A 19,425-nucleotide genomic window follows, 5' to 3' on the forward strand; every position below is an offset into this window, starting at 1 on the left:
AAAGAAAAACAAGTCGTACTGCACAGGATTTTAACTGTAAGCGTGGTCATAGTTATGCTAGTGAATGCCGTTCATCTGGAACTATTAAATACATTCATTTCCTTGTTAGGTGTGCCACCTATGTGAATATTACTAATAACAGAAGCCAATATCTCAAAACATTTAAAAAAAATTTTATGTGTGGGGCTAAGGCTATTGGAAGGCTGACTAGTTTCTTTTGTCATCCTCAATGTTTGCAGAATCAGCAATATGGTCACATAGGGTAGTATCACATTGAATGCACATAACATCTGATCTCAGAACATTTTCATGACCCCCAAGAGAAACCCCACACTAATTAGCAGTCACTAAGCCTCCCGTTCCCAGGCAACCACTAATATACTTTTTGAATTCTTTATATGTTAATTGCCTTTATTTTAAAGATAAGGAAACTGAGGCACAGGGAGATTAAGTACCTTGCCTAAAGTCACGCAACTAGTACAATAAGTGGCAGGGCCAGCATATGAGGCAGGTAGTCTGGTTCTAGAGTCCATGCTATTAACTTTCAGCCATTCTGTCTCTCAGCATTGTTCATCCTATGTTTTAGTGTAGTGCAATTATAACATTATCTGTCAGAAATAGAGACCTTGAAGTTCAGGATTTGGTTTTTGGAAATACTCATGCTGAGAAGTCATGATGTTGAATGTTTTAAAATGTATTGCTCAAATAATAATTTTATCATAGTAAAGGGAATAAAATAAAAACATTTGCCCATATTCTGTCATATAAGTTCTTGACCTATATTAATATAACCTGTAATCAAATTCAAATTTTGATTGCCAGAAACTGGTACCAAACCTTAATGTCTTTGGAGGTAGGAATGGTGTTTGATGTGTTTCATATATTTCCCTAGCACATTGCTTGGCATAAAAGATGCTCAATAAGGAAATTTTAAATATCTGAATACTATCAAATTTATTAGATTTATGTAAAATTAATTATAATAAATATGCTAAATTTTATTGTAAACCAACAAATCTTTTCAGCTTATATTCTATTGTGACATGTTTGTTTGTTTGTTTGTTTGTTTATTTATTTATTTTTCAACAGGACTTTATTAGGGAACAGTGTGCACTTCCAGGACTTTGTTTCCAAGTCAAGTTGTTGTCCTTTCAATCTTAGTTGCACGGGGCGCAGCCCACCATCCCTTGCGTGGAGTCGAGGAATGAAACTGGCAACCTTGTGGTTGAGAGCCCACTGGGTGGGAATCTAACCGGCAGCCTTCGGAGTCAGGAGCATGGAGCTCTAACCGCCTGAGCCACCGGGCAGGTCCCTTGTGACATGTTTGTGATCATTATATGTATTTCTTTTAAGAAAACTTAAAAAATAACTGGGTAGTAGTATAGGTGAAGACTTGCAAAATTGTCTAACAATTTAAGTTTTGAAAATCTCTTTTATTAATACCAGTATCTACTAAAAATAAGAGAAAAAAACAATTTACCGAATCATTAAATATATCTGTCAAATTGAACTAATTGCATTTCGTTTTTAAACATTTAATATACACTTGCATATTAAACATTTGTAGTATATGAATGTTCACACAAAACATGGCAATGCTTTTACAGTGAAGAGTATTACAAATTCACTGCAATTATCTGCTATTTAGAAACTTGTCGGGATTTGGTGCTTGAAGTCCTAGTAACTATAATATCCTATGACAAAACACTTGGCTGGGCAGTGTTGAGCTCAGAGTGAATATTGTTGACTTGATTTTCCTACTTCTATTCATGAGTAAGTGATTGCTGGTAAGAAATTAAACAGGTCAGGTTAGTATTTCTCTCAGGGAGTAAAACTGTTTTTGTGATTGTCACTTAATAGTAATTTTAGGTTTTATACTTTAGTCCCAAATATGTGCATTTCATAACACATGTACTTTTCCACAAATCATGAATATGGAATTATACTTTTTTGATACTAGTGTGTTTTACATTAACATTAATTAACATAATTGATTTTCTTTTCCTACACTCAAATTTACTGTACTTAAATGTTGAATGCTCCATCTTGGATACTCCTCTTTAACTACTCTCCATATTCTGTTGACTTCAAAATTGTTATCTCTAGCATGACCTCTATTCTGATTTCGGGACTTTGATTTCTAAATGCCCCTTTGATTTCTGCTGTAGGAGGTATGATAAGCATCTCAAACTCATGTCTAAAACAGAACTCTTTATTTCACCCTCAAATTTTGACCTTCCTCTAGCCTTTCCCATCTTAGTAAATGGTACTACCAGTCATCGAATTGCTCAAGGAAAAGCTCGAGGATCCATTTGGATTTTCCCTTTGCTCTCACCATCTCAGCCAGTCCCATCAGCAAATTTTGAAGATTGTGCCTAAAAAAATATATTTTGAACCATTTGCTTCTGTCCATCTTCACTGCCATATTTTATTCTGACTGATTCTCATCAATCTCTTGCCTGGACTCTGCAGTAGTCTCATAACAAGTCTCCAAGGTACCATTCTTGCCTTCCTATATTCTCTTTACAACAGCCGAAGTTGGCTTTCAAAACATAAATAAGTTCACATCTCTTCTCTGTTTGAAAATTTTGACTTCTCATTGGTATTTAGAATAAGATCTGAACTCTTTACTCTGGTACTTATCCGATACTTATCTGATCTGGTACCTGCCTATGTCTTTAATTTCATCTGGTTCCACTCTCTCCCACTCAGTATTGCTCTTACACCATCCTCCTTTGTGTTCCACAAACATGCCAAACTCTTTCTTACCTCTGAGCGTTTGCATTGCTGTGGTCTGCTTGAATGTTTCTCCTTTTGGATTTCACACTGCTGCATTCTTCTCATCCTGCAGGTCTCAGTTCAAATGTTACTGCCTCAGAGTCCTCCTCTGATGAACCTATGTGAAATAGTCCATTCTCCATTATTATCTATCACATCTTGTTCATTTTCTTAAAGCTTTCAGAACAATCTGTCTTGTTTATTTACTCACTTAATACCTAGCTTGTGTTCTCCATCTTGAATGTTGGCTCCGAATGTTGGACGTAGCTTTTTGTCTTGTCTTCTGTAATCTACAATATCCTCAGTGCTTGTTGCTTTAATAATGATGGTTTATGACATGCAATTTAAAAGTTAGAATAAACCTACAGCACGTTGACAATTAGCAAAGGTGAATAAATATTTGCATTGGGAACCTTACCTTGAACAAAGTATGTCATCTTAAAAAGAAATTAGTTTTATACAATATGTAACAAAATGAAGACTCAATACCTTGTGTTTCTGATGGTCTCCTTACTTCCTTCTTTCCCTTCCTCCTTCTCGCCCCCCTTTTTTAACTTAAATTGAACCTGAGGATGTAGTTAAGTGGCAGATTTAGAATCAGAAACTCTTTGAGTTGAAAAAAATGAAAAATATCATGTAACTCATTTTACTGATTAAGCAACCGAGGTTTAAAACGAGGCACTTTTTCCTCCAAGGTCATAGAAGGAAAAGACCAGGAATTATTTTGTCATAATTATATATTCTTTTTATCCTGTTAATAATATTTGTTCACTGGAAAAGATAGAAAATATAAAAATAAAATTTAAACCACTTGATGAAATTCCACCTTTTAGAAATAACTGTTAATGTTTTGTGGTATATCTTTTAGGAATCGCTTTTAGACACATTCACTAATATATGTAAATAAATCAGTATAAACCTCCATGTGTATGAGGTCTGACAATTAAGTTTGCAAACTGGTTGCAATGATGTTGCTAACCTTTTCTGATATCAGAGGGATTATTCATTGTGCATTTGTACCAACTGGACAAGCAGTTAACTAAGTTTACTATTTGGAAATGCTGAAAAGGCTGCGTGGAAAAGTTAGATGACCTGAACTTTTCACCAACAATACATGGCTCTTGGGCCATGACAATGCACCAGCTCACACAGCACTGTCTGTGAGGGAGTTTTTATCCAGTAAACAAATAACTGGATTGGAACACCCTCCCTACTCACCTGATCTGGCCCCCAATGACTTCTTTCTTTACCTAAAGATAAAGGAAATATTGAAAGGAAGACATTTTGATGACATTGAGGACATCAAGGGTAATACAATGACGGCTCTGATGGCCATTCCAGAAAAGGAGTTCCAAAATTGCTAGGGTAGACTAGTTGCTGGTGTCGGTACATAGCTTCCCAAGGGGAGTACTTCGAAGGTGACCATAGTGATACTCAGCGATGAGGTATGTAGCATTTTTTCTAGGATGAGCTCATGTACTTAATTGTATGTCTATCTATCTATCTATCTATCTATCTATCTATCTATCTATCTATCTATCTATCTATCTATCATGTCTATCTGGTCTATGTATCTACATATCTATTCATTCTAAATAACTGTCTTCTTCCCTCACTTAAAACTATTATAATATTCTTCTTTTCTGCCATTAAATATACAGGTAAATCTTCTTTTCTGCCATTTAATATACAGATACTCAAAATATTTAATGATTACTACTTCACAGGTACCAAGCAATGAGAAAGGACAGGCTGTAGCCGGGGGTTTACTGCTGTGACAGGCAGCTGGTCCTTTCATTGCTTGATCTGGGGCTGTGTTTGTCCAAGGAGACAGACTAGGAGAATATCCAGGCACTGGGTAGAAGGTGGGCACCCAAAGTAGTACTACAGAATGACAGCCAAATACTACAGAAATATTTCAGTATTTTAACAACTAGTTTCTATTTTGAACAGGCAAGCCAAATCCCAACTCTCTAGTCATCATTTTCAGTTATTGCATTTTTTCCCATGGTGTTGGAGGTAGAATTATGGCCCCCAAATTGTGGTCCCACCTTAATCCCAGGAACCTGTATATATGAAATGTCACTCCCATGATTGTGTTATGTTATAAGACACAGTTGACCTTAAGACAGGGGAATTATCTCGGGGAGACTAATCTGATTACATGAGCCCTTAAAAGTAGAGTACTTTTCTTTCTGGCTGTTGCAGAGGGGAAATTAGAGAGCTCTGAAGATGGAAAAGGATTCCATGTGCCATTGTTGCTTCCAATATGGAGGAGGCAATGAGAAGGAATGTTGGTGGCCTCAAGTTGCTGAAGGGGATGTTGATGGACAGCCAGCAAGGAAACAGAGACCTCAGTCCTATAGCTGCAAGAAACGATTCTGCCAACAGTCTAAGCGAGTTTGGATGTAGATTCTCTCTCAGATTCCTCAGATAAAGAGCTTAGCTCCACAGATGCCTTGATTTTGGCCTGGTGAGACCCTAAACAGAAAACCCAGCCAAGCCTGCCTGGACTTGGACCTACAGAACTGTGAGCTAATAAATGACCATTGTTTTAAGCTGTTAAATTTGTAGTAATTTGTTACAGCACCAATAGAAAACTAATATACCTTGTATGAAGGTACTATAAATTATTTGCCAATTATCTATTATTGGGTATTTAGGTTGAATCTAGGTTTTGATTGTTTTTATGTTAGCATGAGAAAAATACTTCAATAAATAGCTTTGTACCTCCATCATTTTCCACTTGTCTAATTATTCCTGAGATAAATTCTTAGAAATGAATTTGTGGGGTCAAAGAGTTTTTAAAGGCTTTTGCTGTACACTGTCAAATCGCTCAAAATTTTTTGTCCTTTTTTTTTTCTTTTTCCACAATTTACATTTCTATCACCTTGTTTTACCCACCATTGTAACACTGGTTATTTTTTTAGTTTTAATTTTTCATCATATAATAGGCAAAATATTAGTATGGTTGTTTTAACTTGCATTTCTTTGACCACTAATAGATGCAGAGCATATTTAAAAGTTTAGCAGTTATAAGTGGTTGATAAGCTTATTGTTTTCTGATGCCAAATTTATTCAACTTAGTAAATTCTCAATTGTCCAAGTAAATAACTAATGAAAATGTTTTTTTAAAAAATATTGAAGTAATTAATATGTATATATATATAAAAATTTCAAGACAATAAATTATACTCACTTGCAATTTCATGTGTGATGCTACAAAAAACTATTATGTCAGGCAGAACTTATAAAGTTTGATAAAAAAGCAAGATGTAAAGAAACGTGTTGTGAAGTATTAATTAAACCTACAGCATTTGAGTTTTGTTCTTTCTTTATTGAATTTTTAGTCAATTCAGATAACTGTTTTTAAACCCAATAATATTTACATGACCATATTACTCTCCAAGGTATACTTTATAATTTCTATGGTATGTATATTTGGGGGGAAGGGAGGTAAATATGTTAGTGATAGCAATATCATACATTTGTAAAGTAACTTTGGGAAGAAGGCATTAAAGCTTTTCACATAATGGAGCTTTTTTCTCAAAGCTCCCTACATTTTATTTTTAAATGAGGCTCTTGAAAGTTAATCAATTATGTCTTCTACATTTCGATGTATACCATCATCGCTGTGCAAGATATGCTGTCATAATTCTGTGAGAGGAAAGGAAGGCTGCTAGACGGGAAAAAGTGGGGAGAAGGAAGAAAGATAAAGGGCCCTTTAAAATTAGATCAGTGGATATCTACCAGGATATTTTCAATGTTACATAAAATGTGGGGGCACAAAGATATTTGTTTACCATAAGCTGGGATACATTTTTTAAAACCACTTTTAGGGAATGTTATTAGAAATTATAAAAAACAGAAATGGCCTGATATTGTAGAAAATTTTAAAAGGAGAAACTGAAAGCTAAATTAATTATAGTACTTTATAGAATGTTGTATTTTAGGCACCACCATTTCAAGAAAAAAGGAATTAGAGACCATTGTAAATACTTGTATGTTCTCAGTGAGTGGTCCTTGCTGCATTATTTATGAAAGGACATGTTATAGATTAAATATTAGCATTTGATGCAATTGTGATTTGCATCTGTCATCATAAAATCTTGATTTTATTTTCAGATTTGTTTTCAGTTTCACAACGAAAAATGACTCAAATTGAAATTTAAGGAGAAACCACCAAATACAGATTTGGATTAAATCTATCAGAAGGGATAGCAGTGTGGCTGTTTAGCATTTGATTGTACATTCTGGTTTCTATTGACCTACACGGCAGGTTTATGTTTGATATGTCCAATTTCCTGACGTGTTCTCAAAGATGTGAATATTTTGATTAAAAATAGTCTCACAAAATTTTCCAGACATATTTTTAAAGGACCTTAAAATTAATTTAAGGAGACTATAGCAATTTAAGGAGACTATAGCAAAACGCTGTTATTAAAGAAAAGGCTTCGGAGGAAAAAAGTACTGGTCATTTGAATTTAAAACTACAAGGCTAGAATTGTTCTCATAAAAGGAAAGTTTTCTTATGGTTAGTATCACTTTTTAAATAGAGTGAGATGAGATGGGGTGTTTGTGATGAAAATTGTTAAGCAAACACTGTACCACACAGTAAGAGAGTCTTTTTTGTCTTTAATATTTTTAATTGTTAAAACACATACATACGATGTACAGTCATGTATGTGGAAAAAACTTAACCAATACGGATGTATAAAAAGTAAAATTATTCCCACTTCCCATTTTCTAGAAATGATCACAGTTTACATTTGAGTTTAGTTAATTTAAGACCTTATTCTAGACACATATAACTATATACATAACTACAAGTACACACAACTATAAAAATGTGATCAGGATGAACATACTCTATAGTCACATGCTCCTTTCCTTAAAAGTCAGATTTATTGAGTTCTAATTTACAAATTCATCATCAAGTATTACAGTTCAGTTACCTTTGAGAAGTGTATACAGTTGTGCAACCACCACCACAACCAAGATATAGAACATTTTGACAGCCACACCCCAAACTTCCCTCACATCCTTGTATTGTCACTTCCTTTCCTCTACCTCAGCTCTTGGTAGCCAATGATCTGATTTCTGTTCTGCAGTTTTGTCTTTTCTAGAATGTTCTATAAAAGGAATTTTTGTGATTGCCTTCTTTCACTTAGCATAATGCTTTTGAGATTCATCTTGTTACGTTTATGAACAGCAGCTTTCATTTTATTGCTGAGTTGTATTTCATTCTATGAGTATATCACACTTTGTTTATCCATTCACCAGTTGATGGACATTTGGGTTATTTCCAGTTTTTGGCTATTATGAATAAAACTGCTATGAATATTCACTACAGGTCTTTGTGTGGATATATTTTCATTTCTCTTGGGTAAATACCTAAGAGTGGATTACTGGGTCATATGGTGTGTTTTAAAATTTATAAGGAACTATTAAATTGTTTCCCAAAGCAGCTGTAGAGTTTTGCAGTTCCATTAGTGATTTTGAGAGTTCTAGTTGCTCTACATCCTTGTCAGCACTTGGTATCGTCAGACTGTTTAGTTTTAGCCATTTTAGTAGGCACATAGTGATATCTCATTGTGGTTTTAATCTGCATCCTTCTAATGACTAATGGTGCTGAGGGTCTTTTCTTGTGCTTATTTATTATATGTGTATCTTCTTTGGCAAAATGCCTGTTCAAATTTCCTGCCTATTTCTTAATTGCATTCTTTGTCTTGTTTTGAGTTGTCAGAGTTCTTTATATATTCTTCATATAAGTCCTTACCAGATAGGTGTTTTGCAAATGTTTTCTTCCAATTGGTGATTTTTCTTTAATTTTCTTTTTCAAACACTTTTCCCCCCAGCTTTATTGAGATATAATTGACATTTAACATTGCATTAGTTTATGGTACAAAACAATGATTTGACATATGTATATATTGTAAAATGATTGCCACAATAAGTTTGGTTAGCATCCATCATTTCACATAGTTACAATTTTTTTCCTGTTGTGATGAGAACATTTAAGATCTACTCAAGTAGAAACCTTCAAATATACAATACAGTATTGTCAACTATAGTCAACATGCTGCACATTATATCCACAGAACTTATTTAAATTATAACTGGATATTTGTACATTTTGACCACCTTGACCATTTTGCCACCCTTTCACCCCCACATATACTCTCTGCCTCTGGCAACCACTAATCTGTTCTCTATATCCATGAGTTTTGTTTTATCAGATTCCACATAAAAGTGAGACTACAGGTAACTCCCTTATAACACGGCACTTCTATAACATGATTTTGCTTTAACATGGTTCAAGATTTGGGGAAAACCCTCATACAACACAGCATCCTAGAACAATTTCACTCAAACACAGTTTGAGAATTAGAGAAATCACCAAACAACACAGAATTAATAAGAGCTTTTTAGAGCAAAAGATATCTCATTTAAAATTAGGCAAAGCCCCGAATAACACGGAACATAATAAAAGCTTTTAAGAGCAAAAGATACCTCATTTGAAATTTTCCATTTGAGCATGGATGTCGTATCAGATTTGACTGCAGAATTTTAAAATTTATTAGAATTTTAAATCCATTTTGTTTGTGGAGTATTAAGTTCAGAGGATGAAGATACTTTGTCAAAAAGAACACGTCTTTGGTTAATGGTGCTTGGTAGTGATGATGAAGAAAACCTTATTTAATACATATTAATATGTTATACTTTTGGCGAAAATTGCTTTAATAAAGATATTTCTCTTAATTATAAAAATATAATAGCATGTTTTTTTTTTATTTGTGGAACCTAACCCCCTTTATGTACCATCTCTTTGTTTCGTATAACATGGATTTGCAGGACACGGCATTTTTAGAAACCTAACAATCGTGTTATCTGGCATTACCTGTATATTGTATTTGTCTTTCTTCGTCTGATTTATTTTGCTTAGCATGATGCCCTCAAGGTCCATCCATATTGTCATAAACTGACAATATGGATCTCCTCTTTATGGCTTAATAATAGTCACATTTCTTTATCAACTCTTCAATGGACAGTTAGGTCGCTTCCATGTCTTGGCTGTTGTAAATAATGCTGCAATGAACATGCAGTGCAGATATCTTTCTGCGATAGTGATTTTCTTCCTTCCAGATATATACCCAGAAGTGGAATTGCTGGATCATATGGTAGTTCTATTTTTACTTTCTTAAGGAACCTCCGTACTGTTTTTCCATAGTGGCTTCAACAATTTACATTCTCACCCATTGTGCACAAGGGTTCCTTGTTCTCTACATCCTCGCCAACACTTATCTCTTGTTTTTTGATAGTAGTCATTCTAAGAGGTATGAGGTGATATCTCAGTGGTTTTGATTTGCATTTTCCTGATGATTAGTGATGAGCACATTTTCACATACCTGTTGGCCATCTGTATGTCTTTTTGCAATTTTTTTCCTCCCATCTGTAGGTTACCTTTTTATTTTGTCAATTGTTTCCTTTGTTATGCAGAAACTTTTTAGTTTGGTGTAGTCCCACTTGTTTATTGTGTTTTTGTTGTCAAATCGAACAACAAAAAAAATCATCACCAAGACCAATGTGAAGGAGCTTATCCCCTTTGTTTTCTTTTGCAGTTTTATGGTTTCAGGTCTTGCAGTCCATTTTGAGTGTATTTTTATGTATGGTATAAGATAGTTGGGTCCAGTTTTATTCTTTTGCATGTGATTGTCCACTTTTCCCAGCAATACTTATTGAAGAGACTATCCTTTCACCATTTTATATTCTTGGCTCTTTTGTCATAAATTTATTGACCATATATTCATGGGCTTATTTCTGGGCTCTCTATACTGTTCTATTACTCTACATGTCTGTTTTTATGCCAATACCATACTGTTTTGATTACTATAGTTTCATAATATGTTTTGAAATCAGGAAGTGTGATGACTCAGGCTGTGTTCTTCTTTCTCAAAATTGCTTTGGCTTTCGGGGGTCTTTTGTGGTTCCATATAAATTTTAGGATTGATTATTCTGTTTCTTTTAAAAATGTCATGGAAGTTTTTTAGGGATTGCACTGAATCCGTAAATTGCTTTGGACATTTTAACAGTATTAAATCTTTCAGTCCATGAACATGGAATACCTTTCCATTTATTTGTGTCTTCTTCAATTTCTTTCATCAATGTCTTACAGTTTTTAATGTACAGGTCCATCACCTCCTTGGTTAAATTTATTCCTAAGTATTTTATTCTTTTTGATAGAATTGTAAATAGAATTGTTTTCTTAACTTGTCTTTCTGATAGTTATTAGTGTATAGAAACACAACTGATTTTTGTATATTGATTTTGTATCTTGCAACTTTACTGAATTTGTTTACTCTGATAGCTTTTTGGTGGAGTCTTTAAAGTTTTCTAAATATAATGTCATGTCATCTGCAAATAGAAACAGTTTTACTTCTTCCTTTTTAATTTGGATGCTTATTTATTTATTTATTTATTTATTTATTTTTATTTATTTGCCTGATTGGCCTGGCTTGGACTTCTAATACTATGCTGAACAAAAGTGGCAAGAGTGGGCATCCTTATCTTGTTTTTGATCTTAGAGGAAAATATTTCAGCTTTTACCACTGAGTACGATGTTAGCTGTGGGTTTGTCATATATGCTCTCCATTATGTTGAGGTTTGTTTCATCTATACCCAGCTTGGTGAGAGTTTTTATTATGAATGAATGTTGATTTTTGTCAGATGCTTTCTATGAATTAATTGAGATGATAATATCATTTTTATCTTTCATTTTGTTAATGTGGTGTATCACATTGCTAGATTTGCAGATGTTGAACCATCCTTGCATCCCTAGAATAAACCCACTTGATCATGATGTATAAATGATCCTTTTAATGTATTGTTGAATTCAGTTTGCTAATGTTTTGTTAAAAATTTTTGCATTTATGTTCATTAGGGATATTGGACTGTAATTTCCTTTTTTTTTTCCTGGTGTCCTTGTCTGATTTTGGTGTGAGTGCAATGCTGGCCTCATAAAGAAATTTGGCAGTGTTCCTTCCTCTTCTAGTTTTTGAAGAATTTGAGAAGGACTGGTAAAATAGTACTTAACTTTTGGATTCCCCTCAATCTGCAGATCTCCAGAAATTATACACATAATCATTTCAGCTGTGTCTTCTCATTTTGTCAGACACATTCGGGAAAGAGCCTAAGACAAGGATTTTCTTAATTTTTTTGTAAATTGACATGGATAAGTTATATTATATACTATCAGCTAAAAGTATCACAAAATATAATTTTATACAGTGTAATGCTGTGATATAATAAGAAATATACATTTGGTCTTTGTCCCTGGCACCTGGCAGAGTTCCTAATGTAATATAATCAATTAACATTTAGTTTTTGCTCCAGGCTCCTGAAACAGCTCCAGAATAATAAAGATGAAAGGAGAATAAAGTGTTATGATACTTGTTTTTCTCCCCCCATTCCTGAAATAGCTCTGGAGTAATAAAGGTTATTTGTTATTCACAATAAGTTCTTTTCAACCACATTTAAGGTTATATGAATGATATGACTTTTGGAAAGTCCCTAAGGTTGGGGTAGGTGGGCGGAGGGGGATAGTTGATAGGGGAGCTAACTATGAGATTAGAGGACTGGAACTTTCAGCCCCATCCACTCACTTCTGGGGAGGAAAGAGGGGTTGCAGGTGAGTTAATTACTAATGGGCAAAGATTTAATCAATTGTGTCTAGGTAATGAAACCTCTATAAAACACCTAACTGGAAGGATTCAGAGAGCTTTTGGGCTGGTGACATGCCTGGGGATGGAATGGAAGTTCTGTGCTCCTCCTTCCATACCTTGCCGTATGCTTCTCTTCCATTTGGTTGTTCATTTATGTCTTTTATTATATCCTTTATAATAAACTGGGAAATGTAAACATGTGTTTCCCTGAGTTCTGTGAGCCTTTCTAGCAAATTATTGGACCTGAGGAGAGGAGAGAATCCCTGATTTATAGCCATGTTGGTCAGAAATACAAATGACAACTTGGGACTTGCCATTGGCATCTGAAGTGGGGACAGTCTTGTGGATCTAATTGATCCTTTGATCTATGGGGTCTGTGCTAATTTCTGGCAGTTAGTGTCAGAAATAAGTTAAATTATAAGGTACCCAGTCAATGTCTGCCAAGAATTGGAGAATTGCTTAGTGTGGAAAAACACACATGTGGCACCAGAAATAGTGTGAGTAGAGAAAACAGAGTTTTCCTTTACATAGGTAAAACAAACTTTTGAACAGTGCTTATCAATATGATGGCCATTATTGCTTATAATCTTTTTATCTATGTGGAAAAGTTTGCCTGGAACTTTAGTAAATATTGCCCCACATTGATTCAGCATAGATTTCCTTAAGTTTATAATTATTTTCTCATTACACAAAACCAAATTTTGATTCTATTATAGCACTGTTTCTTGTGGAATAGTGGATAAGAGGAAAAATTTTAGTTTATTTTATGGATAATTGTTAATATTCAATCATTTGTGATATATTTTATTTTCGTGGATTTAGATGTTTTGGACTAAATTTGTAGTAGTATACTGCAATACAAAATCCACTGAAAACATAGTTATAGTTTTATTATAACTCTATCTGCATTATCGGTAACACACTCCCAGCACAGGTATCAAAGACTATAGTGACATGACACATTTCTTCTTGCTTTGCTGCTGAGTCAAAAGCTGGCTTAGGTCTTATTGTTTTGGACATTATCTGGAAATCTGAAATAAAATGTTATAAAATTAAATGTTATATTGGGCTAGAAAGTAAAAGACACTTGCTTTGAAAGATATTTTGTTTTCTGTAATTTTCAGACATACGAGTAGGTTAAAAGATTAAAAATACTTATCCTTATTTGATATTTGAAAGTAAATCCGTGATTTTTTTTAAAGACAGTGTTTCAGTATTAGCTTATCAAGTGCTAGATGAAATTATTCTTGTGCTTGGAGAGTTAGATTATACTTAGTAATGTGTACAATTGGGTACTTAACAGAAACTTTTTAGTTGATTTATCATACCCACTGAGTTCTTCCAAGTCTTCTGAGGTTTCATATAAACTTGCCGTTGTGGCTCTTCTTGACTCTCCTAAAGAAAAAAGAAAGATGTACAAATTTAATGATTTATCACAAATACAGCTTATAGTTATTTTGAGCTTGTACTTGGTCAAAGATGGCCACAAAGATGGCCTTTACTCACTCTACATGTTCCTGCCAGTCCCCCATCAAGATGTACAATCTAATTCCCCTCCTCTCGAAATCAGGCTTAGCTCAGGACTCCTTTGTAATCAATAGAATGTGGAGGAAGGGACTGCCTGACTTCTGACACTAGATGCAAAAAGGCTGTGCAGCTTTTCACCCACGAGTCTTAGGGCTCTTACTTTGGCAGAAGCCAGTCACTATAGAAGAAGTCCTACCACTTTGAGACTGTCATCCTGGGCAGATTGTATAGATTTTCCAGTTGACAGTCCCAGTTGAGCCCAGTCTTCCAGCCATCCTACCAAGGCTCCAGTTTATGAGAGAAGGTGTCTTGGACTTTTCAAACTAGTCCATCTGTCAGCTGAGAACCACCATTGGGTGACCTAAATTGATGTCTAGCCAAGCCATGCCCGAATTCTTCATCCACATAATTCTCATGATATATAAAATTGCAACTGGATCAGCCTCTTTTGGGGCATAAGATGACTTGTTAAAGTAATACTCAGAAGGAAAATTAATTTAGAGAGCAACATAAAGTATCCGTATAATGAAATCAGATATGGGAAATTTATACATATAAACATGTTAATTTGTTACTTAACTTTCATATTCTACTTTTGACTTGAAGTCACTGAGACTAATCTAATAAGATACTCTTTATCCTTGCTTATGACAGGCCTCAGTTTCCAGGTCCCCCTTCATTTCCTGTATTCCACTTTACGTAAGGCTCTGTACAGTTCCTATTTTGTCCCCATCTCTCACTCACCACAATTCCTGAAACATTTTTACTGTATTCTCACCCTATTTTCTGAAATTCCTTTTACTTTCTTGCTCTAACAAAATCTTGGCTGTCTTCCGAGGACACTGCCAGTCCAGAAGCCCTTTTGTTTTTGTTTTCCTCAGTCTTCTTACCATTGGACCTGGAGATGGGTAGATATCCTCCTTACTGCCTATTGTTCTCTTTCAGGACATTCACCCTCTCTCCTTCTCTTCCTAACTTAGCAATTTCAATGTATGTGTAGAAGATTCTTCCACCCTGAGTCTCAATTCCTTGAGCTCCATTCTTTTAGATCTTGCCCTTCACCCTACTACAGCCATTAATTCCCATGGTTATGCTTAGACATTGTCATTACCAGTATCTGCAAGACCCCCTCAAACTCAGCTTTCTCCACGCGACTTCCTAAGTGCCAGCTTTTATCTTTCTAGATCACTCCCTCTGACACCGCAACCCCAGGAATTCATCAAATTGCGACCTCCTATCCTACCACTTTTTCATCATTCCTCCCCATTTTGATGTCTTCTATCTCTTCTCTATGCAATTTAAATTCCATGGTCATTCGCTCCCTTGCATATAGACTGATTTCCTTACCCTTTTCCCTCTTTGTCGTACTCACTTGACAAAACTATAACCCTGGATAAATACAACTCTGCTTATTCTCATGCTTTGTATAGCTCACTGTGGCTGGAAAAAACATACAACTGAGCCTCACTTTAAATTTATGGCCACAGACATTAGGTAGATCTTTAATGTTTTCAGGCAATCCTATTAAACACTGCTAGCCCATTCTTTCTTCCATTCTCCTAGATGTCTATTTAACTCTTTCATCTGTTTTCTCAAACCCTCCATACCCATCATCATTACCAGGTGCTGTTTTATTTTTTTAGTTTCATAGAGGAAATACAAGGTAGTAGGAAGAAACTTCCCCAAGCTCTGTCAAGAGTTACTCTCCTATGCCCTATCTTCCCATCTAAGGCCAACACCTCTACTTCTTCATTATGTCTCATCCTCCCTTGTCCACACACAAGACAACAAGACATGGCTCCAGCAATTCCTTCTGTCTGCCTCCCACTTATCAGTTTTTTGTGTTTGTTTTTGCTCTTCACTACATGTCCATCAGCATGGAGTTGAAGTCACAAGACTTAAGTTCTCACCAATGGATGTGGACATAATGATACATACTGCTTTTGGGTCTTAGTGTTAGACATTGGGCTTTCATTTCTCCTTAAACTTTTCCTTTTCCTAATCTTGAACATGGAACTATTACCTTATGATTCAGTTTCTCCCATGCAGATAATGACAATACCCTAACATAGTGGTTCTCAACTGGGGTGATTTATCCCCACAGGGGACATTTGAAAATGTCTGGAGACATTTTTGGTTGTCACAACTAGTGTGAAGGGGCCAGGGCTGCTGCTAAATATCCTACAATGCCCATGGCAGCCAATCCTCCATCTCCTCCATAACAAAAAAATCATCCAGCTCAAAATTTCAATAGTGCAAGATTGAGAAACCCTGCTCTAGGAGACAATGGGGCAACAAGATGGAAAGTCACGGCTTCCTGCAGGACTACCTCATACATGTACATGTTTCACTTCAGGATTAGGAAAGAAACAAACATATTCTTAAGCCACTGTACTTTTTGGACTCTTTGTAATAGGAGTTCAGCTTTACCTTAACTAAAATGTTCTATCATTCTTTAATATAAAGAACTAGCTTGGGTTTCTCAGTTTAATATTTTCATGGCATCACAATATGTAGAACCATGCTAACATCTTGATGCCTATTTTTTTCTATCTAATGTCTTAAAGTCAGCATTCCCTTTGGTTTGGCACGATGTACCAATATCACTTAAGCTGGAGAAATCCTTGGATTCCCCAAATTTGAAATTACGCCTGGGTGGTCTCAAATAATTAGCATTCCTTCCCCAGTTGCTGACAAACAGTGAATTTTATTGTGGGCTATTTCCCAAGTAGATTCTATAAGAAAAATAGTTATATCTGTAGCTATTCTTTTCAACTTAGGCCACAATTGCTAGTTTAACTAAAAGACATTTACATTCTCTCTGTGCTAGGAAATCTTAGCAATGATTAATTTACATAGGGGGAAACTTAAACTCATCATTTAGGTGTTCTGACATGACTATCCATTTGCAACAAGGTGAGCACCACCTTTGCAAAAGCACTTATTTTGATTCTTAACCCAGGTTTTCTGCTGTGAGTCTGACTGATGGTGTGATTTGAGATGTTTGATCTGTAGGACTTCAAGGATGCTGGAAGATTAGGGTCTATTTCACCCAAGGAGGATCAGAACCAATACAAAGTTGAGAGTGTGATATTTGCTTATACTGTCTACCACTTCAGTAGAAACAGGCACTTCCTTGTTAATAGTGAAGACTCTCAAAATGGTAGATTCCCTCAAGTGGGCAACAAAAGGATCTCATTTATACCGCCACTCAGCCTATATTGTATCAAAGAACATTAGAATAAATCAGCAAGTGATGAATGGCAATAAACCAACCATCCCATCCCTTTACTTGGAAACAATAGCATATAATTTTCAAATACAACAGTATTATATATAAATGAGACTTTAAAAAATGTTATCTGTAGAGGAGTATGGGTTGAAATAGAAGAGACACTCCTGGGTAGTTTTGTAACTGAAAAGGTGAATTTTTATAATTTTGCCATGCAAAACATTTTTAGTGGCCTTATTCTAGAAAAGGGTAAATAATAACTAATATAAAAAGGTTGTGTCAGAGTTTATAGACTTAGACCTCTGGTAATGGATTCAACCTTTCCCCAACAAATCAAAAGTATGGTTGTATGCTCACATGAATATACAGTAGTCATTACCTTAAATTTAAAACTCACTATGAGTAGCAAACACACAGAGCAGGATATGAAGGCTGTATTGTGTCAGTGTGGTCTGCAGAGAATTTCGTCGTATGGTTTTTGCCTCGCTGAAATATATGTTGCAGTTCAAAGCAAAAGGGATTACTCCTGAATAGTCATCACAGGGGTTGATTACGTTCGTATATCATATTTAGCTGGACCCTGCAGGCGATTATGCTATTAGCTATGCTGGTCCTGCTGTTGTCAAAAAGTTGATCACCTAATGTTCAAGGACTGTGCTTTCTTCTGTTCCCCTTATCAAAATTATTCAAAGGTTTTTGTCAAAAAATAAAACAGATTGTGTTTTAGGAAAACGATTACGAATAAAGACTGTGTAAAAATGCTCCTATCTTCTGGGGGATTGTAGCATTATCCTATGAAGAGATTATATTTTGCTTTAGTAATTCAGCACATTTTACTTAAAATCATCGATTCAATTTTAGTAGAAACAGTGCTTTTGTCTCACTGATAGTGGAGAGTCTCAGAAAATAATTTCTGCAGAAAAAGAAGTCTTTCTCTCCCTGCCTTGTATTCAAATCATGTAAAATTAAAACCATGGAAGTAAGCGCAGCGCCTCAATATTAATCCAATAGTACATCTACAATGGTCTAATTACAATATGGTTTTATAAGGTAATTGTGCTAAGCAGAAAAGAGTTTTGTTTTAGGGAAATATGTATATAAACTGAAAACCTGTCATTTACACTGGATAATCAGAAAAATCTCTTCAAACAAATAAATAAATACATAAATATCTGTTTTTGTTTAGAAAATGGTTATGTCGTTTCATTCATTTAATCACAACAGTTAAAAAATTTAGAAAAATGAGTTAAATATATATTCTTATAAATCCTGAATCTCATTACCTATATAAGGCATATTTTGATAAGTTTGACTTTTAACCCATGTTATTATTAATTAGCTACAGACAAAGTAAAGAGATGACAGTATATCTTTGAAAAAAGATATTGACAGGTATGGTTTTATTATTTAAAATAACCTATATACAATTTTCACTAGAGGCACATTACAAAAGCTGTCCTTCGGCAACAAAGATGCTTTTGAAGCTATAGCAGTTGAACAGCTAGTTTTTAAATTATGTTCCCAGAAGTGGTGATGGATTGGCATAGACTCACGTATCCTTTTTGGCATGCTCCTCCTTGTAACTGATGGTGTGTAAAATGGCTGGTCAGGGATACAGCCTGTGGTCCTGGAGGACAGCCAGACACTAATTTTGGCCTCATTAGGACTGTTCTCTAATCAACTGAACTTCTCAGCAAATGGAAGTTTCCCAATATTTCTCGTACTTGCCTTTGGCCACCCCACTTGACACTCACAATAGAGGAGGAGTGGGTACCAGTCAGGAGGAAGCAGATGGCACATTCAGCTGGGATTCTGAAGAGACTAATGAAGGGACGATTGAGAGATGAGGGCAGGGCTAAGGAACCAACAAGGGACGCTGAACGCCCTGTGACGCACAATGGAGGGTAAAGGGAGAGAGGACGGTGTTAGTGCACCCTGAGGGAGAAACAAAGATTTAGAAAAGGGGTCACTCAGAGAATCTAGTAGTAGTAGTAGTAGTAGTGGTGGTGGTAGTAGTAGTAGTTGTAGTTGTAGAGTGCCACGGCTGTCAGAACTGAGCTGACGTCAGGGGCAGAGGAATAATTCCCTGACTTCACCACCTTCCTAACCTCTGATCTCCTGCTGGTGACTGCCTCTGGATAAATCCAAGCCAGGAATCCAAACGGC

At 35.3% G+C, this 19,425-nt stretch overlaps 1 protein-coding gene across 2 annotated transcripts in view; it reads right to left on the reverse strand.

The window, feature by feature from the left end:
• Positions 1–11,996: 11,996 nt before the first annotated feature.
• The window catches only part of TTC29 (tetratricopeptide repeat domain 29), a 538,084-nt gene continuing 530,655 nt past the window's right edge, over positions 11,997–19,425 (reverse strand). For both annotated transcript variants that reach the window (XM_081077081.1, XM_081077080.1), the window contains 2 exons: positions 13,829–13,895; positions 11,997–13,531 (listed from right to left, as the gene is read on the reverse strand). In XM_081077081.1, the coding sequence (XP_080933207.1) occupies positions 13,498–13,531; positions 13,829–13,895 (101 nt within the window). In that variant the 3' untranslated portion in view covers positions 11,997–13,497. The remainder of the gene's footprint in view (positions 13,532–13,828; positions 13,896–19,425) is intronic.

Source organism: Rhinolophus hipposideros (genome assembly GCF_964194185.1).
Source record: "Rhinolophus hipposideros genome assembly, chromosome: 16".
NCBI lineage: Eukaryota > Metazoa > Chordata > Mammalia > Chiroptera > Rhinolophidae > Rhinolophus > Rhinolophus hipposideros.